Genomic DNA, 17,353 nt, shown 5'->3' with positions numbered 1-17,353 from the left:
TTTTCCATGATAACTATTTTGCCTGTTGCAGTGTAAACACAGACTACATATAGGTGACTCAAAATTGCTGTATGGTTTTAATTTCTGATCTCTTTTAATCTCACAAGTCTAGGCCTTGCCCTCAACACTATTTAAGGAAGAAAGTGTGCAGTGCTGTTTGTCCCTGTTACCCAACCTTGTGATAATGACAGGTAAGATGATACACATCTGTGCAGTTCTGGGTGCTGAACCAAGGGCCATGAATTTCCTTAAAGCTACACTCGACTGCACTGCTGCACATGATTTTCTAGGAGCAAATGGTTTTACACACCCCAATCTGGACTGGCTGCAACCTCCTTACTTACTCCAATCTTGCCTTCCACTTCCTCCAATTATTTTTAAACATCCATCAGTAGGAAAAACCACAGAGATAAATATTCCAGCCAGAAAAATATTCCAGCCATCAAGAAATGGGTGACCGTTTTTAATTTGTGTCACTTTTATATTAGATTTGTATTATGAGCTGACACTTTCAGAGATGTTTGGTAACTATGTCTTTTCTCTGAAAGGGAACTGAGTGAAAACTAGTACAAATGCTGAGTCTTGTTGAAAACATACTGAGTTTCTTACATCTTTGGCCCATCACATCTGACTCATATGCTTGTTTGCTATAAAATATCAGAAAAGCAGAACTTTTAAGGTTCAAGTGTTCACTTTCAGAGATGCCAGCAACCTTTGTCATTACTGTGACCTAAGAAACATTCTAAGAACTTGATGTGCTCTGAGTGTGAACAACTTTAAGACTGCTGCTGTGATTCAGCTGGCCCAGCAGAAATGGTGTCCATTGGATGTTGAACCACTTTAACCCTGATCTAGTCTTATGTGACTTGAGATTTGGGCACCTCCCAACCACAGGGATAAAAATGGGGCCAAGGTCCAACTACAAGCCAACTTCCATGACTAGAGAGCAGGGCACAGGTTGCTGAGTGCACTGTTTCCTTTCTGAATCTTTCATTTCTGCCGTACTCTCAGCTGTTTCTGGCAAGGTGAAAATTTCATTTACCTAACGTGGGTGTCCTGCAATCTCTCAACTGACACTTGACACCAAAATATTACAAATATTCTAAAGTGCTGAGTTATATTCTGTTCAGTACAGATTATTTTACAACATCCTTTTTGGAAGAAGGAGAAATCTGCTGAGAACAACTGTTTGGCCTTCTGCTCAGATGAAGGGGAAACAAGGCATGCTGGGGTAGGTAGCCTCAACTCTTTATTCAAGAGGAGGTTGGATGCAAGATGTGGAATACAGATGAGTCTCTGATTTATGGGATAATATTCACACTGAAAAGAATATGTGGCAATAATCAGCTTTTCCATCAAGTAAAGCTGGGGCAGTGAGTAACTGTACGAGTGATTTATTGTGAATATACTCCAAGGCTACAAGTATAATTCCTACTTAGTGTGGATGACAAGACAAGAGAAGATTATACAAACCACAACACCAATAACAGAAAAAAAGTAATGTTTTTCTTGCCTCGGCAGACTTGGAAAGTTCTGTGCTGCTGCCTTCTCAGACTTTCCTTTGGCGTCACTTTGGGGATAGAGATTAGGTGAGTTACTGGTCAAGGGTGGGTTCAAAAAAATACCTGCTACCTGCTGGCCTGGATGGAGGAGGGAATTGTGTCCAGAGGTGTAAGTTGCTTTTTGCAAGGTCTACTTTGATTGCTAGGCTATGATTCATAATGAAAACTTTGTCAGAATAGGTACTGACATTCTGCTTGCTCCTGCAAATATGGTGTGCAGAAAGCAGGGAGGATAGCAACAGATCAATTTAAAAATATACAGAGAACAGGAGATTGTCAATGATGATACATCAATTAAGGGGGTTGCAAGCCAGCAACCATGTGTCAAATACAGAGACTATTGTTTAACTATAAAGGCATTTTTGTTTCCAGTGAACCTGTCTAATCAATTCTAGGTCTAATTTTTCCTCTAAGCTTTAGGAAGAGAAGCTGAGCATGAGGAAAAGAATTGGTGTCCATTTAGATTAAGACATATCCATCTTTGAAGCAGAAAAAATTGATGTAATTCATAAATTCATCTCATGCTATATTCTACGACTCCTGTCAGCTCTCCCCACACTACTCAATGGTGCAAGAAGAGATATTTTACCTTCTCTGCCCTCAAACCACCTCATCCAAAGAAACCCAAAGCAACGTACCACAGTTTCATGACTCCACATTCACACATTCGAAAAGGAATGACAAAGTTATCTTAGACATTATTGCAACAGTAGCAAAGTGTGGGAGGAAGAGCACTATGTTGTTATTTTTAATATTTCACAAAAAAACCCGTAAGCTTTGGGAAAAAACCAAAAAACCCCTCTATAGTATCTGAGTGTGGTTCTGTGCATGGGTAATTTATAACAATTCTATATTTGGAAAACTTCAAAAACCTGATCAGTTATGGTTGAGCCAAAGTCTTTATGTATTATCAAAAAAAAAAGAGCATTTCTTAGCAGATGGAGAATTCCTTGTTGCACTTTCACATCAGTGAAAACACATTTGTTCACAGTAAAATCCCACTGGTATATTTTAGATTTCATCTGATTCAATTTTAATGGAAGATCATACTAAAGCCAAGTGAACTTTAAGGCTGCTTTTACACCTGCACTGATTGGAGCAGGTTATGCACAGCCGCTTCACCTCCCCTGCCCAGAAGCAGCTGTGAGAGCTGTCAGAAAGCAAGGCTGCTCCTGACTGCCCCAGCTCTCCCTGGAGATAAAGGTAAGGGGGCAAGACCAGATGGGGCACACAGCAACAGCCAGCCTCAAAAGGATGGAGCAACACGGTCACTTCTTGACACCTTCCCATCTATTTTCAGAAGTCAGCCTCTGTGACAAGGAAGAAAGTTGAAAATGGAAAATGCTGTTCTATGCCTACGATGTGTAAAACCTGGACTGGGATGAGAGCTCCTAGATTTTTTCAGCAACAGAAGCTCTATTTTTACAAATTTTATTTAAGAAACGTCAAAGAAAAATTTAGGGATCTCTCTTCTCCCTGAGATGGTTGAGTCTTATTCTGTGTGTTATTCCATTTTCAAAGGAAACAAGGTAGCCAATTTCTAAATGAAGGCAGTTTCTGGCCCCAGTACAGCCAGACAGACTTCCACACATCAAGTTCCACAATTAAGTACTATATCTAAATGCAAGAGCCAGCATAGACTTGGCTGTCAGGAAACAGGACCTCACTACTACTATGATCTATGAAATCTCAGAACCCCACCTCCAGGAGATGAGTCCCATTAAGCATTAGGACAAGCCAACCAGAGGTACCAAGTTTCCTTTTGCTATCAAGTGCACCTTCTGTAATAGCTTTTCCCCACTCCAGAAAACTGGAATGCTCTAGAGGAAGGAAAACAAGTAAACACACATCTCTTCTTATCACAGTTCTTTTCCCAGCTTAGTATAAAGTTTTCAAAAACTTCTTACTTTGATTTCTTCACATAGAGCCAGTAGACAACACCTGCAATCAGAGCAACCAGCAGAAGACCGACCACGATTCCCACTATTAGCTTTGCCTGGTCATTAACCTTTTCACTATTGTCATCTGAAGCAAAGAAGAAAAGTTAATGAGATGACCTATGAAAAAGTAAAGCATTGCAACATTTCTAAAGAATTTCACCAGAAACAGAAAAAGGGATTAGAAAGTTAAAAAAAGGAATAAAAAAAAGAGAGAGGAAACCATACATACCACCTCTGTCCTCTGGCTCATCATATTCTGGAATACTTACTGAAATGAAAAATGTTAAAATTGAATTAAAGACAACACAGACCTAAAAATCACCTTCAATTACCTATCTACAGCAATGACAGAGACTGGAACAGTGTTTTCCAAACAAGATATTTAATCCCATCTTTAAATAGAAGCCATTTCTTTGTAATTATACTATATACATTAGAAGAATCCTACTCTAAACCTGTAATATTCAAGTCAGAAATATTTCTGACTGAGAATTTCTATCCTACCTTTCCATAGCTTCTCACTACCTTTCATCATTATATATTATTGAAGCCCAGTATGGCTGATTTCTCTTGGGACTCAAGTCATACCAATAAACTGTAATTTATAGACTAAGAGATACTGTTAATTTTGTAACAAATAAATATCTCTGTCTTGTAAATGAAGTATTACTTTGCAGTATTCTGCACTATTATGCTGTACTATTATTTTGTAATATTGTTTACTTTTGTAGCTAGCCAAGAAAGTCATGAAGACTAAGTGACTTATTGTAGAAAGCTATCAATAAATTTTATGTACTACTGATCCACAGTGGATTTACAATTGCTTGACTTTAGGCAAAAAGGTTAAATATCTTAGTGTTAACATTACTATGCAGTCCTACTCTTCATTTGAGTGTGATGTATGGGTACTTTATGAGAAACTGTAACTTTAAGGAAATTATCTTTAGAGGACACTCACTAGCAGAGACGTTCATGGAGGTCACAGTCCTTTCTAGCTCATTTTCTGCAATGCAAGTTAAAGTTACATTTTCCTCAGGAGCAATTACAATTTTACTGGAAAATTTCCCATTAACATATTTTGTCTCCTCTGTCTGAAAAGGTGAAAAATGAAGATTAGTATAATTTAAAAACACAAAGAACAATACACGCATTACTTGTATTACACAGTGAAAATGGTCAGAGGGAAATAACTTTCAACTTATATTTCAGTTTTCCAAACAATAGCAAGAGAAATACTACATTGTTTTATGAAATGATAATGTGAATATTTGAAAGAAAAAGTTAGCCAAAATATCCAGTTATAGATAGTGTGTGCTGTAAGACCAATGATAAAAAAGTTTTTTTCTGAAAAATTAACAACATTCTGTATTTGCTTTTAATTCAAGTATTTAAAAAAATATTCCAAGTAAAAAAATTCTTAAAATTTCAAACTTCTAAGGTATAATTTTTTCCATCTTGCTGTTTCTCATTTATGCCACACTAAGGGGAAGAATTTTTCCAAGTTTTCCAGTTTCCAGTTTTCCAAGCTATTTCCCCATTAAGCATTACTTTGCCAATCCATGTGTGTCTAGTAGCACCTATAGTATCTGTACTGTAATATCAATGTGTTGTTCCTTAAATTTGCTGCACATCATTCTTGGAATAATGCAACACCTAGAGAAAAATGATTTGCAATCATTTATATAGCTTCAAGACTGTTCCTGTCCTATATCTACAAGTAAATGGACCAATTTTGTCAGCCACACATGATTTCTGTGAGCTCAAAGCAAAACCTAATGAAATGTAATGGAATCTACAGGAGCACTGTACATTCTCCTTCCAGCCACTGACTGTAGAGAGGTCTCATTTATTTTTCCTGCTAAGGCAAAATCTGGCAATGCTTTTCATGGGATTTGGTAATCCATATAAAAATACTTCAGTTTGCATATTTTCCAGGTATTTTCCCTGCTATATATGAGTTCTTCTTATTTATTCCTCAGGATGAATGCATAATTGTTCTGTTTCCACTGAGAAACAACAGATATAACCATCTATATAACAAAATATAACAAAAACAACTCTAAATATTAGGAAAAAAGCTGGAAAGCACATAAGGAACTATAATGAATGTAACTTCTGATTCACACATGCCAAATTTCATTACATTTCACTCAGTTAATGCCTACATGAAGTACCCATTTGCTTTCTAATGTAAGTTCTACAATTCCATCATTATTTGCAAATTCTTTATGCAATGGCAAAATCAGCACATTACCCAGATAAAACGACTAAGTACCTTCATTTAAAAAATGCATATTTCATTTGTAACCTTTTCTTTTTGCTTCCAGCTTCAGCTTGTAGCCAGCCTTTGCTATCACCTGTTCTACTCAAAAAGGCTTTATCATAAAAAAATCGTCCATGTAAGTACATGTAGCTACAGCTACCACTTAACCTTCTCCTAAATAAACAAAAAAGACTTTTCTTCAATCTCACTACCTCAAAAATGTTCCTTGATTTTAATTTTCACTTCCTACACAGTACGTTTTGGTGAATAAAGTAATAAGAAAGATACTTGCTTTATTTAGGATGCTTCCGCTGCCCGTAACTGTCCACTGCACTGCTGGCTTGGGGAAACCTTCCACATGGCAGATAATTGTCTTAGACATTTTATTGGTGTTGGTTTTCTTGGTCATTTTGATTTGAGGTTTTCCTACAAGAACAGTATTGCAGTTAAAGATTTTATTTGAAAATAACAATTAGTAATTGCAACTATCTGCTTGCTCACCTTCCACAATAAGTTTAAGTGTCTGTCTTTTCCTCAGCCCTTCGACCTCCTGCAGAGCAGTTTCACAGACATAGTTTCCAGCATCTTGATACTGAAGACTTGAAAATGATGGACTTGTTTGCATTCTGGTATTGTCCTGATAAATTCAGGAGTTAGAAATGACAGAAATGGACTCACAATAAATTAATTCCTTAATGACTACTATCAACAGAAATTTTCACATGCTTTGGAAAATTAGAGCCTCACTTTTTTAAGCTGTTTCCCCATTAATAAGTACATTTGAATATACAACAGGAAAAGTGGAAACCGATGGAGATTTATAGAAGCCATCTCCTTTCTTCTTGAACAATTTTGCTTTTAAATCAAGAGCAGAGATGCGATCAGTTATTAGCTCTGAGCTTTTCTAGTAGTTTGGCCAAGACCATGAGTGATAAAACATTTGAGACACAAGTAACTCTCCTCTAGGCCAGGCTTATGAGATCAATATATGCTCATAAACAACCATTAAGCATCATTACTATAAGTTTCAAGCACTACAGGTTTTGTATAAAGCCAACTCTTCAATAGCTACATTTTTCACCATCTAACCTTTCAACCCTTGCCCTTTTGTTATGTTTATCAGAACCAAGATCAAACGAACCTCCAAAAAAATGCACCAAAATTCTTCCAAATGGGCTTTTCTTCTTAGAAGAACCTTATTCTCAAAGGGCCTTGTATAGACCATTTCACATAAGTTGTATTTGTGTTACAATATGACTTAATTCTCCCCATTTGGAAGCTGAGCTGATAATTACAGTAACTGATTTTCAGTCATCAATGTGAGTAGATCCCATTTTAACCACATGCGTAAGACCCATTTTAACAATATTCTTTAAAAAGCCCAATGAAAAACTTACTTCCTTCCTTCCTTCTTTCCAAAACACTGAAGTAGCAGCAGTAACATAAAGAGGTGAACACCCAGATGGAGTGTGAAATAGATGAATTACTGACCTTTATCCAAAACACAGTTGCATTTCTGCTAGAAGAAATTGTGCATGACACAGGCAGGGCCTCTCCAATCTGTTTTGTGACTTCTCCACTAGGAGTGAGCTGCAAATCCAGATCTGGGATAGAACGAACATTTGTAAAAAGTTAATCTCAGAAAGCCTGGCCCATTTCAGAGGCTTATCAAGAAAAGAAAATGTGACTAATTGCACTCATTAAATTCAAGATTTCATTTCTTCAATAAAATTCAAGTCAATTTTACAAGGAAGGGAGATGAGAGAATTATTCTAAAAACAGGCATTGCAGAACATTCATATTTTTGCTGTAATTATAGGCTAAAAGGAAAAGCAAAACCTCACTAATCACTAGACAAATGGATACATATTTTTCACCTTGTTCTGCTGAAAGAATGGCACAGTAGGCAGAAGAAGCTGAAGAAGTACTTCACATAACAGTATGTGCATCTCAGAAAGGGATGCACAGAATGCTGTGAGGGTAGCTTACTATGGGCCAGAAATGCATCTTCAGGGGAGGACTAGTGCAGGTGGGGACAGGTTATCCTACATAGTAATTGTGGAGAGAGCAGCAAGGGTCAAGGGGTGCCTTTCTTTGGTGTGATAAAACTAGAGGATTTTCACCCTCAGAATCTGAAGGGGATGAAGAAGGTCAAAGAGGTGTATGAGACATGATACTGACTGAAGGGGTGAGAAGTCTAAATTACAGGGTTGGGGAACTGCACATGAAGCCCTTTATTTGTTTTCATTTGTGACTTAAAATGCCACTTCTGTGTACCTCGAAAAAGAGTCCAAGCTCTGCCTGACATATTTAAGCTCAAGGGAAATTGTAGTCAGAGACAGCTGTGTTTGACACAAGGCAGGGTGAGAGCCAGTGACAGAAACATCATCAGGGAACACTGCTCTGGATTTTTCTTAGTTTAAGGATTTGGTGGGCTGGTCGTTTTTTAAAAAAAATTAATCCTACAGTGAAAGAAAAGCAGAGTTTGCCCATCTTTATTTTGCTTCCCCTCTGACAGTGCCTTGCTTGTGAGCCAAGCTGCCTGAGTGAATGACTATCACAGATGCGTGCACACACACAAACACATGCAGTCAAAAGCACACATGACTCCATCTCAAATACAGTACTTGCTGGAAAGGGGCTGCAAAGCCTCCTTCTGGCTTTTAAGCAGAGCTTAAAAAAAGCTTGAAACAAAAATAACAGTGGAGGAAAGTGAGTTTTCCTTAACAAAACAGTGAACTTCACTACTGGCGTCAGTCAGTGGTTGCCCTGGGAGCACCATCATAATTAAAGGTGGAACTTGAGGGAACAACTAGGGCTCGGCCTGTACTACTGGTCTGCAGCATTATTATCTGTGTTACAAGCCCAATGACTTTTCTGAGAGGTCACAAAAAATGCACTTTCATCTGTGAATGAGTCAAAAATCTTGATGAGATAAAATGGCATCTTGTTTCTGTATTCCTATGGGGATTTCCTATCCTCCCTCCTGAAACCAGTAAATGGAACCCAACAATTCTCTTGTGGCTTCCAGAAGAAAAAAAAAAAAGAAATAAAATAACAAGACTCCTCCAGTGAGCAGTACACAGATTTCAATAGTGTATGGGATATGTTTCTTCTAAAACACATTCCATCAGGGCAGAGGGGTGGTTGAAGACAAGGCTATTATTTTTTTCCCCTCAAGAATTTCTTTCTACACATACTTAAAACTTTTTGTTCTTCGAAGCAAGATAGCACCTCAAACCTAAGAGATCACCAAAGGCCATTCAGAAGGCATTCCTCTCATATTTGCCAAAGGAAGCAAAAATTCATGGAAGTTTTTGCCTTCATCTCAGACAAGACTGACACTGAGCCCAGAGCAATCCTTCAGCCCAGTTTTCCTCCAGGGTAGACTGACTGTGCCCTGCTGGCCCCTTTGTGTGCTGCAGCTGGGACTACAATCCCTCCAACACCAGTCTTGGTTGCGACAGCAGTTCAGGAAAATGTAGAGGGTATGAGATGAGCTACATAACTCAGAGCAGTATTCGTATGACTTATAAGGCAAGACAGAATTAAGCTGCTGTTTAACATAGGATCCCCTCTAGAAGCTCTATGTGAACAACTTGATTTAGCTTAATTTTCTGCCAGTTTATCTGTAAGGTCCACAAAGTAATGTGATGTAGTTACCTTAACCTCTCTACTTAATAAATAATCTCACTTTGGTACAGAAGTATGAGGAGAAAACATTTTCTTGCATATAGAAGACTATCAAAACCAAATTTTTGTCTCCATTGACAGAAAAACTTTTCCGAGATAATTTTCTGTACATCTCACATTTGGCTTTGAAATGTTCTTCAGAAACAAGCTCCTCATCAGGCACCATTTTCAATATATGCTAGCTCTTACTGTGGTCTCATTTGAAGTCTTGCATTGATTTCAGTGCTGCCTTTGCATACCAAGTAGGGCAGGGAAGAGACAAACAGTGCATTCTGCACGTATCACCACATCATGTGAGGGAGGTATGGAATTAATGTGCGCAAGACTGGAGCACACATTTCTGTTTGGAAGCTGTGGCACATCTAGGACAGACTCCCAGCATTTAAAGGAGGCCTCTGATGGAATACTGGGCTGCATTTGGGAAAGCTGTGCAGGCACCTCTTTGTTGTCTGAACTCCATAAATAAACTAGCAGACAACTGGAAACTTCTCCTAGTATGTGAGAATAGATTTTTCCATGCAGCATTCAAAAGGTGACTTCCCCTGTATTTTCAGTAGCTTTACTGAAAGACAAGACAAGGCTATAAAAATACCTACAGAGAAATACAAATGCTATACTCCTAAGACCTTAAATTTACTGGATGGTTTGCAGAACACATTTTAGCAGAAAGGAAAGCATCACAAAGAGGAAGTTCCACAGACCTACTTACTCCACACTAGGTTTTATGTGCAGAAACAATTATAGAATGCTTGGGCTGGAAGAAATCTAAAAGATCCTCTGCTCCCAACCCCTCTGCCATGGCCAGGAACACCAACACTAGACCAAGGTGCTCAAATCCCCACAGCAACAGATAATGAAAGGGCACTCTGGGTTGGAAGAGTTGCTTCTTTATAGCTGAGGGAAGATACATCTGTCCTCTGCTGCTGGGTGCTTTCCTTGCCTCACTCAGGGTGTTCTTCCACACCTCTGTGAGTGGCTGTAAACAGCTCCTGACCAAGTCCCCTGCCTGCCAGTTTTGCTCATCTGACCCTGGGCAAACTCACTGAAGGAACAGATCTGGCAGAGAATTTACAACCTCTGTGAAAAACCACAAATCCACAACATCCATCCTGCTCTGCTGCTGCCTCTGTAGAGGGACAAATCATGCCAACCATGAGCACTCAGCTCTGCTGGACTTTAAATTGGGACCTGGCTGCACAGATCCTGCTCTGAAAGGCAAGAGCTCAGGTTGTACAGTCTGTCTTTTATGTTCCATGGATAAGGCAGGGAATCTTTCATCCCCCCTCAATTTCCTTCATGAATAATTTCCCTAAGCATTACGGGTAACTCTGATGCTTTAATGTCAATTTTCAGCATTCTGTAAGTCTCATAATTTACAGTCAACTTGGAAAAATGGAGCTTGGTATTCTCTACAAAAAAATATTTGAGGATTATGGCATAATAATGTTTTTTGATACCAGCAAGAAGCTTTCCCTACCTGGTCACCAAAAGAAATCAGTGACATTATAATGCTCATTAAAATTCATTTGGGAAAAGACACTACAGTTGAAATTTAACAAATTACTATAAATAGTTTCTCCAATTTAAATTAATTTAAAATTAATTTAAATATAATAATTAATTATCTTAAATTTATTTTAATTAATATTATTATATTGCCTACTTTTTGTTGTGCTTGTGATTGGGTTTTTTTAAAAGAAAATAAAAAAATCTAAAATGCTGAGATTGGATGTGAAGAAATGAAAAGCCCTGACTCCTAACCAATGTTTTTTTAGTGTGCCACCACAGAGAGGAATATTCATCCATATAAAAGGTGAGCAATAGAACAAAAGAGGGAGAAAAAGTAGGATTTGATAAGCATTAGTAAGTAGTATCTGAAAGACAAACTGCAGAAATGCTTTAGACCAGCATCAGAGAAGACAATGAAGTACCTTAAGGATGGCGCATGGTCTGGACATTTAGGAATTACAGAACTATTCCAGGCCACTGCACCTCTTTTTAAAAAAAGGCTTTATTGCAGATAGAGGTGTTTTAGAAAAAAACAAAATGAACCCTAAGTAAAGTGAAGGACTAGGGTACTGGAGTGCAGCTCTGAGTTCTGAGTAGCTGCATTAGCTGCCAGCACTGGGAAGATTCATGTCTAGAAATTACATGTTTCTCTGGCATAGCAAAGCTCTTTGAATGTGCAGACAAAATAGAAGACACAGGAAAATTGGCTTGTTAAAAATAAGTTGGAGCTGAGAAAGCCATTTTTTAGAGTAATTATTTATGAAAGCAAAAGTAGACATGTAATAGACTCGGAGAAAAATCAAAGGGTCGGTTATACCAGAGCAAAGGAACCTTTGCTATCCAGCAGTGAAGAGGCAGCAGCACAGAGCCCTTTTCAGGTTTTACATGCCCAACTCTTGGCAAACAGAACAGGTGGGCAGGGTAACAATGGATGATTTATTAAAGGCAAAATATTAATGAAATATAATAGCGTAGTTAATCATGTGTAGTGTAATTAATCAATAATCACCGATATATTATGCACATACCTCTTCCAAGACAAAAAAAATTTCAAAACCAAGTATAGAAACATGAAGTTTGTTTTAATGTAAAATATAACTACAGTGGAAGCCTTTAAACTTCATTATCCTTCAGATCCCTCTGAACCTGTCAACTACTGATGATACTGTGAAGACAACAAATAATCAATGTTTTTAGGGGAAAACTTCTATCCCTGGTGTGAGCCCTATTTAACAGCCTGTGATAGTATAGCAGAGTTTGAAAGAGTTCTTGCTCTTGACTTCTGCATAAAGTGATCAAAAGTAACTATTGCTTCAATGGTTCAATCAGTTCAATGGCTGTTTTGGAAGTGTTGCTGACAGTGTGACTAAACAGTATCCAGCTAAAGAAAAATTACTGAGCTCTGTAGCTCTCACGATGCTGGAAAAAGTAAAAAACCCCAACCTTTCCAATGTGAACATAACAACTTCCTAAGTTTCTTTTCTAGGCTCCTTACACATTAACCTCATTGAGGGAATGGGAACTTTACCATGAAGAATGACCTTCAGTGATATTCTTGTGGATTAGCTTCCATGTTTGTCTACATTCTAAGGCACAGCTGGAAGTAAGTAATTTGCCCTAGATACGTTCACACGAGCAAAAGATAAAATAACAAAATTCTCACCGTATGTGACAGTGTAATAGAACCAAACACTATCCAAAATTATGGGAAGTGAAACTATCCAGCCAATGAATTGAGAAAGTCAAGATTTTCAAACAGAAATACATTAGAATAAATAGAAATGTCTGGACACCCCTTCAAACCAACACTTCACCTGTAGGTAACTGCACTAAGCTGCATACACAAAGCAGAGAAACCATCCCAGGAGGTCCAAGATCAGCTTGAATCCTGCCTAGGAGTGAAAAATGCAATTACTTACAGTGCACAGTGATGGTGGTCGAGTCCATCATGCTTTTGTCAGTCAGAGAGCACTTGTATTCTCCTGTTGCATTTCGTCTCACATCTGTCATTATGTAAGTATCTGAGCTTCTTATACCTTCTGTTTCTCCCTGCGAGTGGAAAACAAGACATTTACTGTACATGGGCCTGCTAAACCCACTGATTTTTGTTGAGGATTTTTTTTAATTATAAGGATGGTGAAATATTCCAAAGCACATATAGACACAGCATCATTCAACTGTAATTACCTATTAGTTAAAGTAACATTTACTTCCTGCATGATAACATTATTTTAAAAAACATTTTTAAAAATGAAGAGCTTACTCTTTTAATTGAATGACTAACTCATTTTAAGAGGATGTTACAATACAAAATTTAAAAGTTTAGCCAAAAAAAAACCAGTCTACTAACAGTAATTGCAGAAATCAAAACACAAAAGAAATTATGTTTCTAAGTGTGGTTCTGATATATGCAGCTTAGGACAAATCACGAACTGAATTGTACTGCTTTGCATGTTTTTGAACAGCACAAGCACACTGGTGTTTTGAATTAGCCAGCAAATGCTGCTTTATGGCTGTCCAGTTCCCCAATTTCCCCCTGATTACTGACTTAGATCAGCTTTGAAACAAGCATAGAATGATACCCTAATTCCTATCTCTGAATCCAGAAAGAGATTTATAATACCTGTGAGCCTTTCAAAGAGATCACCCACTGCAACTCTCCTTGAGAGGAAAGACCAGTATCAGGCAGCAGGGAGCCCACAGATAAGACAAACTCGGGTGTTTAGCTCACTCACTGTGATAGCAGAGCAAGGAGAGATACCAGACACTTTTTCACTGGCATTTAGTGACTTTCTAGGATGACTCACTGAATCTAAATGGCTGTTCTGAGATAAGGACTTCAGCTCCTAGCTCCCCTTGCTCTCTCCAACAATTCAAACATGCCAGGATTCCAGAGTAGTGAGGATTGTGTTCAGAGGGTGACATGCTGGGTTTGAAATATCTGAAAGGACACCACTTCTTTTGGCTTCTCGCAAGAGCAGCTCTGCTCAGAGCTGCAGCAGGAACAAATAAGGCATATAAAACAGGAGTGGGAAGCAGGACATGGGAACAAGGACCAGGAGTCTTAGAATATAAAGCCACATCTGTCTGTGGATTTCACCAGCACTAAGAAGATTAATGGTAACAAAGCCTTTATTTTTCTCAGTCTCTGTCTTAAGCAATTTACAGATTTGTTGTTCTGTGCTGTCACACACATTATTTTTTGTGTTGTTATGCCACCAAACAATTAACTGAAGAAAAGAAATTGCACAAAGAGTAATTTGTGAAAGTCCAAAAAATAGCTGAATTAATTTGATGTACTTTCACTGCTGGATCTGTGTTATGACACCAGATGAGATGGTTTTCTTCAAGATCAAAACTGCTGTAATCAAAACTGTTTAATAAAATACCTGATGATGAGAAGTAAAACCTTGTAATTTTTAGTAGGTCTAAACTCCTGAAAAATGTGGGTGGGCTGGGGGGAAGGAGAGTTTTTTCAAAAGTATTTTGGCAATTGAGGTGAGGTGTTCTCAGAGTGTGATATAATGGCCAATGTCTATCTTCAGTGTTTGTCATCAAATTCCTTTCTTCATTTGTTGCAAAACCACGTAGACACTGACATGTAGCAATGTCTGCAGGAAGGAATGATACAGAATATTTCACTAGGCAGCGACAGCAAGGCAGGACTTACTGGAATGTAAAACAGGAACTCCTGTGGAGGAGGGTTGCCATTTCCTGAGCACTTCAGAGTGATGTTATCACCCTCTTTAATGGTACTGCTTTGTGGCAGCACTTGAATAGTCACCTTCTCTGTTGGGTCTGTGAAAATAATGTACATATTTAATAGCTTCAGCGTAATCATACAGCAGCACTATGCATATGATACTCATTGCCCAAGAAAATGCAATTTTATCATCCTGCAGCTGAAAATATTTGCATGTGTAGATCTTTTTATAAAAGAACTTGAAGCTAATCACACTTTCTGTATTCTTGCCAATTAAGTGCAAAGAACTCATATGACATAAAATTCATTTTTATTCTCCAAAATACCTGTAACTGAAACAGCAATGATTACAACTATGTCGTGTGCTTTAAAGCAAAAGAAATCCTGATTAGTATGAACCATTTCATGGTGTGATTTCATTATGAGGGATTAACTTGTCCTCTGTGAAATTCCCTATTTGGGGGACCGCAGCAATCAGAAAAACAACTGAAGCTCTCAACGCTGTGTATTAGTACTAGATAATAGCCTTCTGGCATTAAAAAGAAATAAATATGAACTAAGCAACCACATTCAGCCTATTCTATATGCTGATCACTACAGGCTTTCAGAAAGATAAATCTGGTGAACATAATAGGACCCTTAGCATAGTCAACAGAACACTAAATGTAACATACTTCTGTCATGTTCACTGAAGTTGAACTATAACTTACATTTTACTTTCATAATTTTTTTAAAGCAGAGTTTTCTTTAGCAGATGCCATTATTTCTAAGCAGAGGCCTAAACATAATTTGTAGAAAACAAAGTAAAATGAATGAAATTAAAATAATATGGGCAGATAACTCTCACTATTTTAATATCAAAGGATAAATAAAATTCCATCAAAGATGCCAGTCGTGCATTAAGATACAGCACAGCACACCTTATTAGACACTAAAAAAGCCTCCCCAGCAGAGAAAGCCCTGGCTGACAGGTGATTTTGTGCGTTTAGTGAAGCGTGCGCTGTACAGCCCTCCCACCCTGCAGGCACTCCTCACGTCTGTCTCCTGCAGTGGGGTTCCTCAGCACCAGGAGCTGCCTTCCACTGCAGCCCTGTGTTGCAGTGTGTTGCAATTTCCGGTTTTAGACTTCCCAGTCCTTTCCCAGGTGTGCCAATACCTCTCTTCCCCTTCCCCCTCGCCCCCTGCTAGGCTGTCAATCAGTTTTAGCATTCCAGCAAGGCCATCGTGTGGTTGGTCACGTTCAAAGGATGCAATTCAGGCCTGGGATCATTGGCCTGTCCCTTGTCCCCTGAGACCCTGCCCCTCCCACCTGGTTGGTGCCTCACCTGTCCCTTCCCCTCCCCCTGTCCCTGGGCTGAAATTGAGCCAGGACCATGTGCTCAGCATTCTGTTGGAGCTGTTACCAAGATTCAGACCTCTGTGACCATGGAATAAAATTCTGGATATTAACCCTCTGACGGAATCAGTCTCCTTTTCCTCTTCACCCTAGCCTGAAGCCCTTCCACCTGAGGTAAACTGAGTTTCTACAAGCCTGGGTTTGTTTCAGTGCCCAGCTGCAGCATCCAGCCAGCCAAAAGTGTCTCTGAGGTGAAACACCACAGTTGCTGCCTTTGGCCGAGCAACAAGGGTCAGATGAGCCCAGGCACAATCTACCTGGTAATATTGGGATCATATTCCAATATTTTGGCGCCCAACGTGGGGCTGCGCCCTGAGAGCCCCAACACAGCCCAACCCCTCGCCCTCCCCAGGGCAGGACAGGGCTGGATTCCAACCTGCCACAGCCTCCCTCCTTCAGAGCCTCCCTCCCTCCCCTTGGAAGCACCACACGTGACCAAACAAGCTTCCACCTCAGCACCTCCAGAGCTGAAGCACAACTTTGCCTGCTTGGAAAAGGGAAGTCCAGCATCCCTGCTGGTATGGAATACAAGAGATGCAATGAGATAGCTGGCCAGGAATGCCATGCATGCCCCTCTTGGTAGCTGCTGGGCCAAAAAACTCAGTGTCAGGGGCTGCTGCAACATGCTTTTCCATCTGTCAAGTTTATGTTAAGGTAAAGAATGTCATATCATAAAGATATGACATTAAGGTAAAGAATGTTACATCAAAAAGAATATTTAGATATATCCTGGAATTGCTTAGGATTTGTCTTGAGACTGAAATGGGAGGAATTAATAAAGAGTAAGACTTTAATTTAGAACATTTTCTTTTCCCATAGAGATAAACAGAACTGGATTAAAAATGGACACAGTTAAACAAAAGTTATATTCTTGCAAACCACCAGGCTTTTCTCTAGAAATATCCTATCCTTCTATCTACAGTAATCAACCAAGATCAAATTTTAATTTAATTTGCTAAACTAAAAAAACCCCCTAAACATACAGAAGTAAAGTCCACTTTAACTGTTTTCTAAGATGAAGAAGCCATTCTTCCGAGGGCAGCCTGAGAACAGGAAGATGGTGCCCAGTGCCATGCAGAGTGGTGCTTGGTGAATAATGTACTCCCCTGCTTTCACTAAGAAACAGGAGCAGCCTGGTGAAGGCACCTCTTGCTTCTCAGAGGCACACATGCCTGACTTGGCCCATCTTACTTGGTACTTTTGCAATATGAGATTCTGCTTTCTACAACAGCAAAATTGCAGGAGCCAGCACCAAAAGGCAGCCATTTAGTAAATGAATGCTGCTAT

General features: G+C 38.9%; 1 protein-coding gene across 1 annotated transcript in view; it reads right to left on the bottom strand.

Moving 5' to 3' along the window:
• The window catches only part of ALCAM (activated leukocyte cell adhesion molecule), a 116,009-nt gene that overhangs the window by 7,428 nt on the left and 91,228 nt on the right, over positions 1-17,353 (bottom strand). The window contains exons 7-14 of the mRNA XM_058824875.1: positions 14,638-14,765; positions 12,887-13,016; positions 7,257-7,369; positions 6,267-6,402; positions 6,054-6,191; positions 4,461-4,589; positions 3,732-3,770; positions 3,470-3,587 (exon numbers count right to left, since the gene is read on the bottom strand). Of these exons, the coding sequence (XP_058680858.1) occupies positions 3,470-3,587; positions 3,732-3,770; positions 4,461-4,589; positions 6,054-6,191; positions 6,267-6,402; positions 7,257-7,369; positions 12,887-13,016; positions 14,638-14,765 (931 nt within the window). The remainder of the gene's footprint in view (positions 1-3,469; positions 3,588-3,731; positions 3,771-4,460; positions 4,590-6,053; positions 6,192-6,266; positions 6,403-7,256; positions 7,370-12,886; positions 13,017-14,637; positions 14,766-17,353) is intronic.

Source organism: Ammospiza caudacuta, chromosome 2 (genome assembly GCF_027887145.1).
Source record: "Ammospiza caudacuta isolate bAmmCau1 chromosome 2, bAmmCau1.pri, whole genome shotgun sequence".
Classification (NCBI taxonomy): Eukaryota; Metazoa; Chordata; class Aves; order Passeriformes; family Passerellidae; genus Ammospiza; species Ammospiza caudacuta.
The sequence above is the reverse complement of the archived record's forward strand: the minus strand, read 5'-3'. Positions and strand labels throughout refer to the sequence as shown.